The sequence below is a fragment of the Labrus bergylta genome, chromosome 5 (genome assembly GCF_963930695.1).
Source record: "Labrus bergylta chromosome 5, fLabBer1.1, whole genome shotgun sequence".
NCBI lineage: Eukaryota > Metazoa > Chordata > Actinopteri > Labriformes > Labridae > Labrus > Labrus bergylta.
In genome coordinates, this window is record NC_089199.1 from 33,488,518 (window position 1) to 33,506,582 (window position 18,065).

Sequence of the window (18,065 nt, forward strand, 5' to 3'; positions counted from 1 at the left end):
AATGATGAGAAAAGTCCATCCTCTCCGTCTTCTGCCTGCTCCACTTTTCAGAAAATGTGTGCTCAAACAGGCCGTTTGGAGATTTTCCCTTCATGACATCACAAAGGGCAGTAGCCCCTCCCCCAGGTGGGTGACACTCCCACAGCTAGGTGTTTGTTCTGCCCTCTGAGTCTGCCTTCTCACCGTAAACAATAGGACATGGAGCGAGAAAGACAGAGTACACCCAAGCCCTTCCAGAGAGGGGGCGTGGTCAGACACAGCTCATTTACATATTTAAAGGTACAGACACAGAAACAGCCAGCTCTGAGACTTATTTACCTTTGAAATACAAAACATTTGTTGCAGTGAAAAAAAGGAGGAGGAAGGTGATAAGAAGTAGGCGGGTAACTTTCATTTAACCTAAAAATATAATCTCAGGAAACGCTGCTGCCTGTTCAGATGCTGCAGATCAACCAAAGAAAGAGGAACTGACAACACGGAGAGAAGACAAATAATTATTAGAGACAATTTCAGGATCCGAGACTGTAAAGATGAGAAGATTTCTCCTGCTGCTCCTCTCACTGATGACGACAGGTGAGTCACTTTAAACTAACGTTTTAAAACTCTTTACCTGTTTTATCACCTCCACTGACTCTCCAGCTCTAGTTTTCTATTCCCTCTCTGAACAACTGAAAATTACTCTCTCACTCTCGTCTGAGATAAAAAAAAAATATATTTTTTTATAATCATTTATTATACTAAATTCAACTTCAAGCTCCAGTTTCTAACAGTATATTTTCGGGGTCCTGATGCTAATGCTAATAAAGGATACATACAAATTACACTGAAATATTGAGGAGTCTGTTCTTGAAGCGGAGAACACAGAAGCAGAAGTGAAAACCCAAACAGCTCATTTAAGCAAAAAAATAAATAAAAGTCCTGTCAGTTCAGACAGCGAACAGAAACCACCTATAAAGTTGAGCAGCATTTATGTCCTCCTTCTAACTTTAGATTCTGCTCCTGAATGCTCTGGATTTGTTTGGACCAGAGAAGGTAGGCGCTTTTAAGACACACACACACACACGGCCATTTTGGACGCCCCTCGGTTTGCCAGATATGAGAGCAGTTATCAGGTCAACAGGTGTTGCAGCGATGGAAGCGGTCAAGAGAAGTGGTTCAGATAGAAGTGATTGTACCCGACCTAAAAAGCCTCTGCATGTTTCTAATAAGCTCCACGAGCAGAAACGTGCTCAAACTAGGATCAATATTGGAGATGCTTTTGAAAAATGGAGAGAGGTTAGAACACAGAAAGGTTTACAGACCCATGCAGAGCTGGATAAACACTGAAGCTTCAGAGTCCACCACATGGTGACCTGAGTGAGCATGGACTCTAGAGAGGAGGGGGGGAGACAGCTCTCTGATGGTTTGAATTTGGACTGCAGCCAAAGAAACTGAGTTATAGCTCTTCATTTTGTATTTATCTATCACTGTTTATATCATTGTCACAATATTGAAAAATACAATCACATTTTGTTCAGACCTAATGTTCAGTATCTAGGATGCAGGATCTATCGTGACAGTGCGCGTGATGCCATCACGTTAAACAAGTTTGTAAAACATACACAGAGAGTTAAGTGAGATCTAATCAGAAGCTGTAGGACTGTTTGGGTGTCTGACATGATGTGTTTGTTTCTTTGTCTGATCTACAGGGAGTCAGGCCTCACATGAAGTCAAGGGATGTCTGGGAGGATGGGTCGACATCACCTGCCCATATCCCAACACACAGCAAGGTTTTCAAAATATTAATGTAATCAATAAAACCAAAACAGTCATAAAAAGTGATGAGTGGGAAGTCAAAGCCAGAGTTTCCATGTACCGTGACACAAAGAATAAAAAACTGAGAGTGATCATCAAAGACCTTCAGGACAAAGACGCCGGAGAGTGGAAGTGCATGTTTGGACGTATTGAGTCTGTGTCTGTCGACATCAAACTGAACAGGAAAGCTGGTAAGAGACATGTTTTGTTTTCATGTGTTTTTCATTAAAGTGATGTCACTAACCTGGTCAGACTTTTTCACAAGAGGAACATTAACTAACTAATAAAATGCCCCGACAGAGAGACTCTGTAACCGGAGCACTCTGAATTATTAACATATAATCCTAACAGACTTTATCAGATATATCTCTTCCATCACTTAGTAGACGCCGCCTCTGATTTCTATCCACCTATCACGTTATTGATACAGTTTCTTTTGGTTTGGCCACACTAGTAAAGCTCTCGGTATTTGTAGCAGTTACACAAACTTTAGAAAATGTCCTTACTCACATTTTGCCCGTTTTACTTCTCTTGTATTTGCAGATAAAGATGTTTGCCGGGAACCATTTGATCAAACTGCCTACAAAACAGCTCAGACCACCATCACATGTGAAGACCCTGAAGCTGATTACTGGTCCAAAGCCATGTTTTTCTGCAAAGACAGAAACTCCGACTGTGAGGATATCACAGAAAAAGCAAATGATACAGACAACTTCCTCATCATGTCCATCAGAAATGTGTCACCACAGCATCACAATGGGATCTACTGGTGTGGACTCACATCAGGTGATGGAAGTTACCGAGCTGGACTCAGACAAATACGACTAAAGGTTGCAGGTGAGTCACTCGCATCTGACATTTTGAATTAAGTGTTCATTGTGTAAAGGAAGAGTGTGCAACATGTTCCACATCAATAAATCCTAAAGTCTGTCCTGTGTAAATGTGTCTCTGAGTCCTGACTGTCTACAATGAGGGAGAAGCTCGAGTCCCGCTGGCTGTGTTGTTGTCAGAGCCGTGTTTACATGGACGGGAAGGCCGGCTCCTCCCCTTGTGTATAAAAGCTGTTTTAGTCAAGAACTAGAGAGAAGAAGAAGAACATACTCACTGATTATTTGGATGTTAGTAAGAGTTTTTAGATCACGCTCATTCTGTGTCAGTTTACATGAAATGTGAAGCTACGAGCTAACTAAAGAGCGCTAACATTAGCATGCTAACACAACAATGTGAAGCTACGAGCTAACTAAAGAGCGCTAACATTAGCATGCTAACACAACAAGGTGAAGCTACGAGCTGACTAAAGAGCGCTAACATTAGCATGCTAACACAGCAATGTGAAGCTACGAGCTGACTAAAGAGCGCTAACATTAGCATGCTAACACAACAACGCAGGACACAGGTGCCACTTGATGGTGTTTAATTATGTTGGTTCCATTTGATAACTTTGTGTAAACGTGAGTGGAGGGGGGTTGGAGGTGTGTCTCTGGAGGAGGGCGGAGGCTTCAGTATGGAGGAGGCGTGGCCTAACAGCAGTTTGTTTTGGTTTCATGCTGGAGCTCAAGGGCGACATCTACTGGATCAAAAAGTCAAACATTCTTCCTTTAATAGTGTCGTTGATTTCTCTCTGTCTGTCCACAGATATCATTAACTTCCAAAGGTCTCCAAAAGTTGGAGACACTTTTGAATACTTTTGTAAATATTCAGAAAAAGAAAAAGAATCAGTGAAATTCATCTGTAAGGGAGAAGATCCTTCTATATGCCATCCTCTAATAAACACCACACGGGAGAACATCAGTACTGGAAGGTTTTCCATGACGGTGGATCAACAGAAGAGAAATATCACCATAACATTGTTGAAAGTAAAACAGGAGGACTCTGGGACGTACTGGTGTGGAGATCTAAGCACTGATGGAACTCACAGGTTCTTTCACAGGATGGTGCTGACTGCAGGTGAGTGCTCAGAGTTTTTACTGGAGACGATGAGGTTTAAAGAGTGGAACTGAAGATTGAAGATTCAATTCCCAGCTGAGTAACATGTCAGATGTGTCCTTGGGCAAGACACTTAACCCTGCATTGCTCCCTCTGCTTCAGTGGAGGTGTATGAATGGATTAGTGTTGTACTTACTCTCTGATGTACGTCACTTTGGATAAAAGCATCTGCTAAGTGAATTGTAACATGACCTGGCTCAAGGGCCATGACAAATATGAAAAAGGACATCAGTTAACTTCAGATGAATAATGATTTATTTTACTAATGACCTGAGAACAGCAAACATGGAGTGAGTCTGTCAGTAAGGTCAGTAGTGTGACAGTCTGGTATTAAGCCAGGGCAGTGACCGTCACAGTCTCTGTTAATGTTGACGACTGTGAACATGCTCAGAGTTTTCTGAAGGCAACAAACTCCTTTAAGATGGCTGCTAGAAGTCAAAGTGTTGAACCACATGTGATAGAGAAATGTTGTTTCAAACCATCGTTCTGTAGGAAGAAAAACAAACAGAGGAAGTGGTTGGGTGGTGAAGATGGAGGGTGCATAGACAAGAAGGTGTGATGTGCGTATTCTCAGCCCCCTCCTGCAGGGTCTGACGCTTTTATTTGATTCTTCTTCACAACTATGACATTTAGACAAAGATTAGAAACATGTTTATTAAGAGCTTTTTAAACAGAGCCGTTAATCCAGCCTTGTTTCACAGCGTCTGCTCCATTTATTCAGTCCAATAGAGTAGGGGTTCCCAAACTTTTCAGCCCGCGACCCCCAACATAACGGTGCTAAGAACTGAGGACCCCCATTGTCCCCGGAGGTGGTTAAAACATTTAATGTAGAAACAGAAACGCTCGGAGCAGAACACACCTAATCTCTTGAACTATATTTTTTGTTTGTATTTTCACAATAATAGATAAGCTATGCTATTTTAAATTTTTTACATGTGGAAGGAACCCAACCCCAACTTTGGGAACCACTGCAATAGAGGATCTTTGATATGAAATCACACTGCTGACTTTCTGTAGCAACATAAATCTCATGCACTTTTCCTTTCTTTCAGTAACATCGACCACATCTACTGAGAGTCCTGGTAAGAGAGCAGGTGAGATCTCTGCAGGAGGAGTGACGATGTTTTAAACCTTCGACTGTTTTAAATAACACTGGATATTTTATTGCAGATGTGTTCGTGTATGTCATTGCTGTGATCGTCTGTGCTGTTGTGCTGCTGCTGTTCGTGCTCATTTCGATCGTTACCTACAAACGTAAGACGTTCATCACCAGTTTGTGCAACATGAAAACCACACTGAAACCAGATAGACTTCATATACGAGTCATAATCAGACACATTCAAAATTAACTCGTGCATGTCTTTCAGTTCTTATCTGTGACTGACACTGGCAGGCAAACGTGACTGAATGTGCAGAGAAAGCTTTAAAATCGATGCACTTTATAAAATATGATAATCTTTAAACCTTCTGGTTGTTTTCTTCTTTACAGGGTTGTCCCTTTCAAAAAGAACAAGACATGGAGCAGCAGCCCAGAACACCAAAGAGGTAAATGTACAGGAATATAGTTCAGTCTGACAGCTCACGTTTGTGTCATACAGAACGCTGCAGGGCTGCCAGGGTAGAGAACAGAGCCTATGTAACGGCTGATTCAGAGGCTTGAAGCCGGCATGATGTATATTTAAGGGATGCAGGATTCTTATATCTACTCATGTTGGCTGAACACATCTTTGCATGTTTTTTCTGACCTCATGACAGTAATATCTTTAGACCTTTACAAGAATAACTCAGCTGCTAAGGAATAGCAATAGCAACTTTATTTCTATAGCACATTTCTTTACAGATTGGCTCTTTACATTGAGGTCAAACACAAAGTCAAAACAGCATACAAAAGTGTTTCCACAGTCATTAAGAAGATACAGAGATCTAATCAATGAAGTCAAACACACCACGAAGCAAACATCAGTTACCACAAAAGTGATCACACACACACACACACACACACACACACACACACACACACACACACACACACACAGACAAACACACACAAAAATAACTACTCATATGATTTGGAGAACAGATAGGTTTTGAGTTTTGTTTTAAAAGTAGACACAGTAGTGATGGACCTCAGGTCAGCAGCAGAGAGAAGGACCACAGTAACTAATGGGCCCCCTCTCCGGACTTTGATCTGATTCTGAGTAAGACCTCCACCTGATGACCTGAGGGTCTGGGTTGGGTTGTAGTCTGTGAGCAGGTCAGAAATGTCCTCAGGAGCTGAACCAGCTTTATGGACTAAGAGTAGGATTTTGAAGGTGATTCTGTGTTGTACGGGGAGCCAATGGAGAGTTTTGAGGACCGGAGTGATGTGATCACATTTTCTCATACGGGGTCAGGACTCTGGCTGCTGAATGTTGAATAAGTTGTAGTCTTCCTACAGATTGTTTTGATGCATATAGAGCGTTACAGTCACCTCACCTGGTTGAGATGACTCATTTCTCAGCGTCAGTTTGGGATATGAAGGATCAGAGTTTTGATATGTTCTTCAAATGTTAAAATGCTGTTCTGGTAATGTTGGAGATATGACTGTCAAAGCTAAGGTCAGAATCCAAAATGATGCAAAGATTTCTGGCCTGCTCGTTGTATTTCATGGTCATGGATTTGAGGTGAAGATGGATGTGCTGATATTTCTGTCCTGTCTGCGTTGAGTTTGATATATTTTATGCAGTCTGTTAGTTTGTTTATAGGACTGAGATCTTCAGATGAAGAATGATATTCTTTTTCTTTCCTGGCAGGATTACGTCTACGAGGAGATACAGGAGCGCGTCACAAATCCAGACTCACGACATGCAACCAAAACAGTTTATGCCACGGTCGACTTTCCCAAGAACTCGTCCCCCTCGCTGCATTACTCGGCCATCAGTTTCCAGCAGAGCTCTGGAGGTGAGGGACTGACCCTCAAACCCAGCTCCTCCACCTGTGAATACTCGTCTGTGAAGCAGAGCCCAAGTGCTGCCAATCAAGCGTCCAGACCTTCAGAGGAACCTTTCTACTCCACGGTCAACAAGAATCAGTGAGGACGAATCGAAGAGTTTGTCTGAAGGAATAAGGAATAAGGAAATCTTGCAGAGAGATTAGGTGGAAAGGTTCAGCGTGGACAAAGAAGAAACCATTTTGATCTGGAACGATAAATAAAAAAGAATCTTCAGGTCTCTGTAGCGGGAAACAGCCGATGCACTCATTAATTTAAAACACCTACAATCACTTTTTTTTTAGCTGCTGGAAACCGAGGCCTTACCAAGCAGAAACCTCTGGTGTTGAAAAATGAAGTTGATGCTGAAGTGTAAACTCCTGCAGTTCCTCGAGTGTCCACTAGAGGCTGGCTGCAGAAGCACAGGAAGTCACATACACACCCATTCTAAAAAGCCTGTTTTTACAGCAGAGATGAACATGTTTACAGCCTGGTTCAAAAAACCAAATAGGTGTGATTAGCTCATGTCTGGATGGACACACACTGTACGGGGGGTGAATGTTTTGATGACTCATCAGTTTTGATTTGATGAAGGATAAGAGTTATTCACAATAAGGCGTGTAGCTGACCTGATTGACAGGTGGGCGCGGTGTAACGGTTTGTCAGGAGGTTTAAAACCCGCCTCAGCTCCAGCTCTCAGCCTGTTGTTAGGTTGACTGAAAGTTAGACTGAGACAGCATTTCCAGCATGAAGACCGCCATCGATGGGACTCCAGCATCACTCAGGCTTCAATCATTAATATTCCCTGCAAAATAAAAGTCAGCTAAATTTGCATCTCTCTGCAGCCTAACGCCTTCCATTAGTTTGTAGACGACCATTTTTAAGTCTCTTCAAAAGCAGCAACCTCCGGAGTCAAATGTGTAAAGTGTTAAAAGCTGCAGTTCCTCGAGTGTCCACTTGAGGCAATAAAATCCCTGTCAGCTTCCATATTAAAATGTCTATTTTTACAAGGTCGTGCTGTTGGTGCACTTCTGGAGAAGCTCACCATGAAGCTCGTGTTGAAAACATCTGTTGTCCTTATTGTCTTTAACCATATTTTGATGCTAATAGTAATGTAAACATGCTAATTCCTACAGGTGCTAATTGATGCAGTTTTTAAGACAAAGAAAAAAGAGAAACAACAAAGCATTTATCAACATTAAAAACATCTGTAGACTTCATAGTTAACACACCTTTGTTTCTTCACTTGTGTTCATTGTGTGATGATGTCAGAACAGTTAACATTTTACTTTATTAATCATTAATCCGTTAAGAAAGACGTTAACGTCGACTTCAGTTAATCATATTTAACTGAAGTTAACATCAAAGTTACTTTAACTGGTATCATTAAATACACAACAAAAACATCATCTGCTCATAATGTTAATAGATGGGAGTTCTTAACAGTTTTTTAAGTGTGCTTTTTATTTATTTTGGGGTCAGACTCAGAACATTTCTTCTTACTGCTGTATTTTATGAGTTGGGGCTTAAACAGAACCACTGTTCACTGTGTCTGATTGTTTGTTTTTAGGATTATATTCGATGTTTATTTACATGTATTTGCTTTGAAAAACAAAGTGTTGTATGAAATGTGCTCTTTAATAAATCGTCATCACAAACTGCACTGAGTGTTCAAAGATTTTATTTAAAGGAGCAGTATGTAACTCTGACCTCTAGTGTTTAAAATGGGTAATGCAGTCCAAAGTCTAAACATCATAGAGTGCTGTCTCCCCCCACCCCCTCCTCTCTATGGCAAGCCCTTTTAACATTTAAGTATTAGCGGTGATAGCAATTGTAGATATCAATAATTGATTTTTGACATGTTAGAATTCCAAGCCGACATATCCACTATGTAATTTTCACTAGTAACAATTCTAATTAAAGATATCTACAATTCATTTTTCACTAGTGGAAATGCTCGTTGTAGATATCTGTAACTTAATTACAACTTGTCAACTTGTGCCATTGACTTCTATTCAAATTGAATCACAGATATCTGTAATTCAATTTTTACATGTTGTAATTTAAAGTCGACATATCCATAATGACATTTTGACATGTCACAATTGAAATTCATGATATCTACAACTCAATTCTCACTAGTAAAAATGTTAATTCTTGATATCAACAATTGTATTCTTACTAGTGACAAAGTTCATTTATGATATCTACAATTGTTCTAACATTACAGATATCATAAATTAATTCTAGATATCTAAAATGCAATTCTTACTAGTCGAAATTACATTATTGATATCTTGACCTGGAATTATTACATGTAAAAATGTAATTCCAGATATCTGTAATTACATTTTTACGTGTAACAATTATATTAGAGATATCTACAATTTTTTTTTAACTAGTCAAAATGCCATTGTAGATATCTTCAATTGTGTACAGACATATCCAAAATTAATATGGTAATTAGGCTACAGCGAGACGGAAACACTGAGACCGCAGTTTCTGCATTTGACAGAATCTTTAATGTGGCGAATCGAGCCAGACAGGAGCTGTTGCAGAGTAACAATACAGTAACAATGAATATTCATGAACTATTTAAAAGTCGACCAATGGCTGTATGGTACACTACTAATATGACGGCCCGTCACGCCCACATATTCGAAACTGCAATTATTGATATCTGAAATGGGAAATTACATTTCCACTAGTAACAATCCCTTTTCAACATGTGGAAATTGAATTGTAGATATCTGTAATAATATAATATAATAATTACATTTCCACATGTAGAAATATATTTGTAACGTGTAAAAATGGTTTTACAGATATCTTAACATGTCAAAATGTAACTTTGACATGTTGAAATGTAATTTCCACTAGTGAAAACTAAATTGCTACTTGTCAGCCAGACTGTTAAAAGGGCTTGCCATATCCTCTCTAGAGCACATGCTCACTCAGGTCACCATGTGGTGGACTCTGAAGCTTCAGTGTTTATCCAGCTCTGCATGGGTCTGTAAACCTTTCTGTGTTCTAACCTCTCTCCATTTTTCAAAAGCATCTCCAATATTGATCCTAGTTTGAGCACGTTTCTGCTCGTGGAGCTTATTAGAAACATGCAGAGGCTTTTTAGCTCGGGTACAATCACTTCTATCTGAACCACTTCTCTTGACCGCTTCCATCGCTGCAACACCTGTTGACCTGATAACTGCTCTCATATCTGACAAACCGAGGGGCGTCCAAAACGGCCGTGTGGGGGTGTCTTAAAAGCGCCTACCTTCTCTGGTCCAAACAAATCCAGAGCATTCAGGAGCAGAATCTAAAGTTAGAAGGAGGACATGCCTTTGTTTTGGTAAGAAAACAAAGTAAACAAGAAACCTGTTAAGTGTTTTCAAAATCCTAAAATTTATTTTTCTGAGAGCGGAAAATTTAAACAAAAAAAACTCTGTTAACAAAAACAGCAGTGATCGTCTGTTTCTTTGTTACATAGCAACTAGCTCGTGTCCATGCTCTCTGCGTGGGCTAACCCCCCTCCCTCCCCTCCCTGGACGCTCTGGTAGATGGATGCCATGTCAGCGTTGGTTCTGATCTGGTTGGCAAAGTCGGCCATGCTGGGGCTCCGCTCCACCTCAGGGATGGCCAGCAGGGCGGCGACAGCGCGCATGGCAGAGCGCCGCAGCTCCTCCTGCTTCTCAAACTCCTGCTTCACAGACCCCGCCTTCACCTGTGGGAGGGAGAAGGGAGGGGAGGGGGCTTGTTTCAGTGTTATCTCGTACTTAAAGCTCCCATTAGGAACTTTATGTTTGCATCAATCTTGGCGCCCCCTGTGGCCAAAGTGGGAACTGCATTATTATGTATTTAGATTTCATCAACCCCAGACCACCTTGTTGCTGTATTTACTAAAGATCCTCTATGGACCTGGTACTGATCCTAGCTAACAGGTCTTCAGACTGAGACCTGGTACTGATCCTAGCTAACAGGTCTTCAGACTGAGACCTGGTCCTGATCCTAGCTAACAGGTCTTCAGACTGAGACCTGGTCCTGATCCTAGCTAACAGGTCATCAGACCGAGACCTGGTCCTGATCCTAGCTAACAGGTCTTCAGACTGAGACCTGGTCCTGATCCTAGCTAACAGGTCTTCAGACCGAGACCTGGTCCTGATCCTAGCTAACAGGTCTTCAGACCGGGGAGAACAGCAGCGTGTACACCTGTTTCCTCACCTTGGTGGTGCACGTGGCCTTCAGTGGCTCGATCAGTCGGTCCAGTCTTTGGAGGACGGCAGCAGGACACATGGACGCCAGCCTGGCTAACATCAGGAAGGTCAGCATCTACAGCGAGAACAAACACAATCAAACAGGAGACAGAGGAGCTGCTGTGGACCTGCCGGGATGGTTTTCTGCTCACCCTGATGTCGTAGTGGTCTCTGAGTCCTTCCTCCACGTGGTCTAAGAACTGCAGGACGTCCAGACCCTCCAGGCAGCCGTCCAGCAGAGTGTACATGCACTCAAACGCAGCTTTACGCACATCCAGACCGTCGTCCACCGTGTGTTTGAACGGACCCATCTCCACCTGCACACACACACACACACACACACACACACACACACACACACACACACACACACACACACACACACACACACACACACACACACACACACACACACACACACACACACACACACACACACACACACACACACACACACACACACACACACACACACACACACACACACACACACACACACACACACACACACACACACACACACACACACACACACACACACACACACACACACACACACACACACACACACACACACACACACACACACACACACACACACACACACACACACACACGTCGTCGGCACAAATATTAACCATGACATATTAAAATGTTTTCAGCTCCGTGACCCGCCGACCCACCTCTCTGATGAGGTCCTTCCTGATCTGGGTCTCCTTGTAGAGGTGGGGCAGCACGGTTGCTAGGAGACCGCGGATCAGAGAAGGTTTGTTATGAGCCGCGGAGTTGAACATCACCAGAGCGACGCGGCGCACGTTGATGTCCTCGTCCTGCAGCATCTTTAGGAAGTCACCTGACAACACAGAGAAAAATGCTCTGTTTCAAATGTGCTCTCCTTGTGATGTCACAGTGGGATTCTGGTAAAAAAAAATCCCCTCCCCTCCCCTGGTATCTCCACCCATGGACTCCACCCCCAGACTAGAACTAAACTTTAACGCAGTTCCTCCATTTTTATTCTCTACAGAGGAGTGATGTCTACGGGGAAAACTCAGGGGGGGGGGGGGGGGTCATTACATTTAAAGAGACACACACCAAAACAGAGCGTTCTGAGAGAGCTGGTTTATACAGGGTCACAAACCTCCTCTGGTGCTTGATTCATGTTATATTTTGACCAAAGCACAGCACAGATGTTTCATTTAGACCACAGGGGACTGTTTGAAAAGGTGGAGGAGGGGACTGTTTGAAAAGGTGGAGGAGGACTGTTTGAAAAGGTGGAGGAGGGGACTGTTTGAAAAGGTGGAGGAGGAGGACTGTTTGAAAAGGTGGAGGAGGAGGACTGTTTGAAAAGGTGGAGGAGGACTGTTTGAAAAGGTGGAGGAGGGGACTGTTTGAAAAGGTGGAGGAGGGGACTGTTAGAAAAGGTGGAGGAGGAGGACTGTTTGAAAAGGTGGAGGAGGGGACTGTTTGAAAAGGTGGAGGGGGACTGTTTGAAAAGGTGGAGGGGGACTGTTTGAAAAGGTGGAGGAGGAGGACTGTTTGAAAAGGTGGAGGAGGACTGTTTGAAAAGGTGGAGGAGGAGGACTGTTTGAAAAGGTGGAGGAGGAGGACTGTTTGAAAAGGTGGAGGAGGACTGTTTGAAAAGGTGGAGGAGGGGACTGTTTGAAAAGGTGGAGGAGGACTGTTTGAAAAGGTGGAGGAGGGGACTGTTTGAAAAGGTGGAGGAGGACTGTTTGAAAAGGTGGAGGAGGGGACTGTTTGAAAAGGTGGAGGAGGAGGACTGTTTGAAAAGGTGGAGGAGGGGACTGTTAAAAAAGGTGGAGAAGGGGGGGGGGGGTAATATGTCCTCTTTAAAACAGAATAGTGATGCTATCTCATAAATGAGGTGTAGCTTTAAACGAGCATGTTTTCTGTACCTGTGAGTCTTACCTATGCAGTCTCTCAGCAGTGAGTCTACAGGAGCCGGATGATCAACAATAGTGAACTTAACGGCCGTCACCACGGTGCTGCGAGCCAGAGGAGAAGCTGACAGGGAGACAGATCTGATTTTTAACCTTTTATATGTAATTTTCATCATTTGAACGTAACTAAGATTTAAGTGATTGCTCTAGTACATATTTGTGATATATTAACTGCCGCATTTCCACTTATGATAAACTTCTTAATAAAGTGAAATATTGTACTTTAATCCCTTTGTCAATCAGGATCTGACAAACAGGACGAAAAAAAAAACGGCGCAAACATGTAACAGGCTGATAGTTAACAAAGCAGCATGTAACGCTGACCCCTTGTGTTTAAAATGGGTACTGCAGTCTAAATCCCCCCCCTCTCTAGAGTCGATGCTCACACAGTCTTCCTACCTGCTCTCAGCTGCTGTTTCAGTCGAGGTAAAAGTTGTGCAGCGTTCACTACGGTGAGTTTTCCCAAACATTCAGCCACCAGGTTCCTGGTCCCCTCCTCCTGACACTCACAGTGCTGAAACAACAACGACCAGATGGACTCGACGTGGGGCGAGAGACTAGAGGCAGGACAGGCACTGAGAGAGAGAGAGAGAGAGACAGAGAGACAGAGAGGAGAGAGAGAGGGAGAGGGAGAGAGAGGGAGAGAGACAGAGAGGGAGAGAGAGAGAGAGAGACAGAGAGACAGAGAGGAGAGAGACAGAGAGAGGGAGAGAGAGAGAGAGAGAGAGAGGGAGAGAGACAGAGAGGAGAGAGAGAGAGAGAGGGAGAGAGAGGGAGAGAGACAGAGAGGGAGAGAGAGAGAGAGAGACAGAGAGACACAGAGAGAGAGCGAGAGAGGGAGAGAGAGAGAGAGAGAGCGAGAGAGGTTTTGGTTTTCAAAATACCTTTTATTTTACCACTACCTGGAGAAAATTATAACACTGTCACGTCATCACTCAGATCAAGAGAAGGAAATAAATAAATAAAAAAAAAATAAAACATAAAACAAAACAAGTGCAACAAAAATCACAACATCAACAAAAACAACATTTACTGCATCAAAAATGAATAATCAGCTCTCCATCCCCACCCACAGAGCACAAAGCTTCTTCCACAGCCCATACACTATTAAAGTCTTGCACATTGTCCATCATTTGATAATAGGCAAATTCTACCTTCAGTCTGGCCTTCAAAAGTCCCTCCAGAACCAGCACCGGTTCCACACAGCCAGTACCCTGAGCTCGGTTCTTGCGTGTAAGCCAAATGGCCAACTTAGCCGAGCCAGATAAAAAGTTCATCAGTGTATGTACAGTCTTTTTCTTTGCAGAATACTTTGGCCCAAAAACAAACACTGCATAAGAGAAATCCTCCCCGAGAGCTTCAAACAAGCTTTTCATAAGGACAAACAAGAGTGAGAGCCTGGGACACTCAACAAACAGATGAGACAAAGTTTCAGTTAGTGAACAAAACAAACACTCCTCTCCCACCCCTGGATCAATGTGCGCTCTGTATCTGTTCGTGGCTATAACCCCATGCACAACTCTCCACTGGAGATCTGCTGTTCTCTTCTCAACAGGCAGCTTGTACAGGGACCGCCAGCTGCCTTTCGGGGAAACCTCCGGGCCAAAAAACTCGATCCACCTCGACTCTTTCACTCCCGACAGACCACGAAGATGTAGGACCTTAACACAGGACTGATAGAGTGCCTTTTTCCCTGCATCCTGGAACTTTCCCAGAACAGGAGTACTAAAGGACAGCAGTCCACCTCCTCTTTCCTGCCACTCCCCGACATCTGGGGTAACAGACAAAGATGGGAAGCTGTATTCGCCCTCTTCACTCCACTGCTCACACAGATTCTCAATGTTTAGAAATGTCACAAGTTTTACTGGAAGTGCAGCAAAGACTTCCTCCACCACTCTTTCAACCACCCGGCTGGAGGTGATATTGGTCCTTCTTTGAGGGCATCCAGGGTCAGTCTTACCAGGTGACCCAGTTTTGTGCAGCCTGCCTCTCTGAAACTGGCCCGGAGACTGGCTGACTGCAAAGTTGGAGTCCTTATAAAATCATTAAAAAATAACGGTTCCTCAAAGATCCACATTCCCGGACTCTCAGTTTTTTTCCTTTTGAATGTGTACATTTTCCATGCCTGCATTACAGACATATAAAAGGATGTTAATCCAGTGAGATCCACCTCCTCAAGCTTTAACAGAAAGAGCTGCTTAGTGTACCCCAGCCGTCCAGCTCTCCTCAGCAGCAGTCGAGCGATGTCCATCCAGCTGGGACCACAGGTGAAAAGGAGTCTCTGTGCAGTCTGGAGTCTGAATGAGGCAATTTTTGACTGAATGTCTATAAGTCCATGTCCCCCTTCAGCCACCGGCAGGTAGAGGACTGCCGCCTGGACCCAGTGTTTGCCTGACCAGAAGAAGTCCAGGATGGCCCTTTGAATGTCCTCCACCAGCCCTCTTGGAGGTGTCAAAGCCACAAGTCTGTGCCAGAGAGTCGAGGCAACCAAGTTATTGACCACCAGAACTCTTCCCCTATACGACAACTGGGGTAGCAACCATTTCCATTTAGACAACCGAGCGCACACTTTCTCCCTAACTCCCTCCCAGTTTTTACTTTTAAAGCCCTCGGTACCCAAATAAACCCCCAACACCTTCAACCCCTCCCTCCCCCACTCAAGTCCACCAGGCAGACTGGGCACTGCCTGGTCCCTCCACTCTCCCACCAATAAGGCACCACTTTTTTCCCAGTTCACCCGTGCAGCTGTTGCCCTTTCATACAGGGACAGGGTGTCCCGCAGACACCGAACGTCCCCCTGATTGGAGATGAAGATGTTTACATCATCAGCATAGGCAGAAATTGTAGGGGGACATTCAATGCTACAGGCCGCGGGCAAAGAAAGCCCGCTGAGCCGGTCCCTCAACCTGCACAGCAAGGGCTCAATAGCCAAGCTGTACAGCTGGCCGGAGATGGGACAACCTTGTCTGATCCCTCGCCGTACAGGGATTGGCCGACTCAACCCCGCCCCCATCTTCACCAAACACTGTGCATCCTGATACAACAACCCAACTAATGACACAAAACCATCCCCAAAACAAAAGACCTCAGTGCAGAAAACAAATACGAGTGATCCACCCTGTCAAACGCCTTCTCTTGATCCAGAGACACAATGCCAACATTTAGATTATAGATTTTACACACATCAATGACATCTCTGATAAGAAAAACATTATCCATGATTGTCCGGTCTGGAACACAGTAACTCTGGTCTTTATGGACCACACTTCCCAGAACGTCCTTTAGTCTGTTTGATAAAGCTCTGGAGAGGATCTTGTAGTCCGCACAAAGCAAAGCAACCGGCCTCCAGTTTTTTAACAATGCCAGGTCACCTTTCTTGGGGAACAAGGAAAGAACTGCTCTCTTACAAGAACCAGGAAGAGACCCGGTCCTGCAACACTCCATTAAAACACTATGCAGGTCAGACCCAAGGATATTCCAGAACCTCTTAAAAAAGTCTGTGGACAACCCATCTATTCCAGGTGCTCTTCCTGTTGCCATCTGAGTGACAGCAGCAGTGAGCTCCTCCAGAGACAGCTCCCCTTCCAGAAGAGACCTCTCCTCCTCACTGAGCTGAGGGAGACCCTCCAGGAGCTCCCTGCGACACTCCTGGCTGCAACTCTCTGCTCCAAACAGATCCTCATAGACCTGCATGGCGTGACTGCTCATTTCCTTTGGATCAGCTGTTATTCGACCTCCTGGCAGTTTCAGACAAGTCAGCAGCTTTTTTGAGCCACAGATCTCTCAAGATTGAAAAAGAAAGACGTTGAGGCATCCATGTCTTTGAGTTGAAGGAAACGACTCCGCACAAGAGCTCCCTTCACCCTCTCCTGCAGGAAAGAGCTCAACTCCATACGTTTCTCCTTCAGCAGGGTACCAGCGGTGGGATCCACACTCCCATTTAACCCCTCCTCAAGGTTCTTAATGTTGTCCTCAAGATTTTTAATGACTGTTTTTAATCTAGCAGAAGAGTGTGACGTGTACTGCTGACAAAAAACACGAATCTGAGCTTTACCAACCTCCCACCAAAGCTTCAAAGAATCAAACTCAACTTTTCTTAATTGCCACTGATCCCAAAAACACCCAAAGTTTTTACAGAAAACATTGTCCAGTAGAAGCTTGTTATTAAAATGCCAGAAGGACTTAGCCCTTTCACCTGGTGAAATAATCAGCTCCACACTAACAAAATGGTGATCAGTGAAGCCGACAGGCAGAATATTACAATGAATTAATCTGGGGTGAGAGTTCTGGAGATGTAAACCCTGTCCAGTCTAGCTGCACACACCCTGTTACTGTTAACCCTGACCCATGTATACTGTCTGGATTGTGGATGTTTCACTCTAAATGTGTCCAACAAATCCAGGTGAGAGATGACAGTGTTTAAAGTCTGGGATGAATGTGGATGTGGCTCCTCTCCTATTCTATCCACGGTGAAATCAAGTGTGCAGTTAAAATCACCACCAAGAATGATCTGATCCTGATTATAGATCAGTAACTCCTTTTGGAGGCGGGTATAGAAAGCTACCCTTTCAGCTCCATTATTTGGAGCATAAATATTAGTGAAGCAGAAAACAGTGTCCTCTATTTCTGCTCTTACAATTAAAAGCCTTCCCTTTACAATTTCAGCACAAGAGACGATCTTTACATTTGCAGATGCTCTAAACAAAATGGCTACTCCTGCACTAAGGTTGGTGCCATGGCTAAGGTAGTTAGAGCCCTCCCACCATAAACCCCAATCTGTCTCATCTGATGGTGTGGTATGAGTCTCTTGTAAAAACAAGATATCAATGTTTTTCTGAGTTGAGATCTCAGAGATAAGGCCCCTTTTCTGTCTGTCCCTCCCACCATTAATGTTAAGAGATCCTATCTTAAGACTCCTCATAGAAAGATCAGAGAGAAAGAACAGATAAGTAGACACAAACAGGGAACAGTAGAAGAAAAACACCTTGTGATGCATGATCATTTCTTTGTCTTCTTCACACTCTTACGTCCAACTTTCCTCAGTGCGGTGATGTGCTTTTTAAGACGGAACCGTTTTTTCGCGTCCAGGAGGTCAAACCCAACCTGTCT

At 43.7% G+C, this 18,065-nt stretch overlaps 2 protein-coding genes across 4 annotated transcripts in view; one reads left to right on the forward strand and one right to left on the reverse strand.

Moving 5' to 3' along the window:
* Window positions 1-447: 447 nt before the first annotated feature.
* LOC110003861 (polymeric immunoglobulin receptor) lies at window positions 448-8,411 on the forward strand. 2 transcript variants are annotated; one of them, XM_020659428.3, is made up of 8 exons: window positions 448-573; window positions 1,689-1,985; window positions 2,338-2,631; window positions 3,430-3,741; window positions 4,833-4,874; window positions 4,951-5,034; window positions 5,270-5,325; window positions 6,573-8,411. In XM_020659428.3, exons 1-8 carry the CDS (start codon window positions 531-533, stop codon window positions 6,852-6,854), a joined length of 1,410 nt encoding a protein of 469 aa, XP_020515084.2. In that variant the 5' UTR covers window positions 448-530; the 3' UTR covers window positions 6,855-8,411. The 2 variants fall into 2 exon arrangements, with proteins under 2 accessions (XP_020515084.2, XP_065811534.1); XM_065955462.1 differs by having other exon boundaries at window positions 4,833-4,862.
* Window positions 8,412-9,247: 836 nt separating this feature from the next.
* Window positions 9,248-18,065, reverse strand: part of cand2 (cullin-associated and neddylation-dissociated 2 (putative)) — a 24,958-nt gene continuing 16,140 nt past the window's right edge. The window contains exons 19-24 of one of the 2 annotated variants that reach the window (XM_065955460.1): window positions 13,356-13,531; window positions 12,925-13,020; window positions 11,682-11,851; window positions 11,151-11,315; window positions 10,967-11,074; window positions 9,248-10,469 (exon numbers count right to left, since the gene is read on the reverse strand). In XM_065955460.1, the coding sequence (XP_065811532.1) occupies window positions 10,239-10,469; window positions 10,967-11,074; window positions 11,151-11,315; window positions 11,682-11,851; window positions 12,925-13,020; window positions 13,356-13,531 (946 nt within the window). In that variant the 3' untranslated portion in view covers window positions 9,248-10,238. Of the gene's footprint in view, window positions 10,470-10,966; window positions 11,075-11,150; window positions 11,316-11,681; window positions 11,852-12,911; window positions 13,021-13,355; window positions 13,532-18,065 lie in introns of those variants that run through there. The other variant, XM_065955461.1, reaches the window with a different exon arrangement.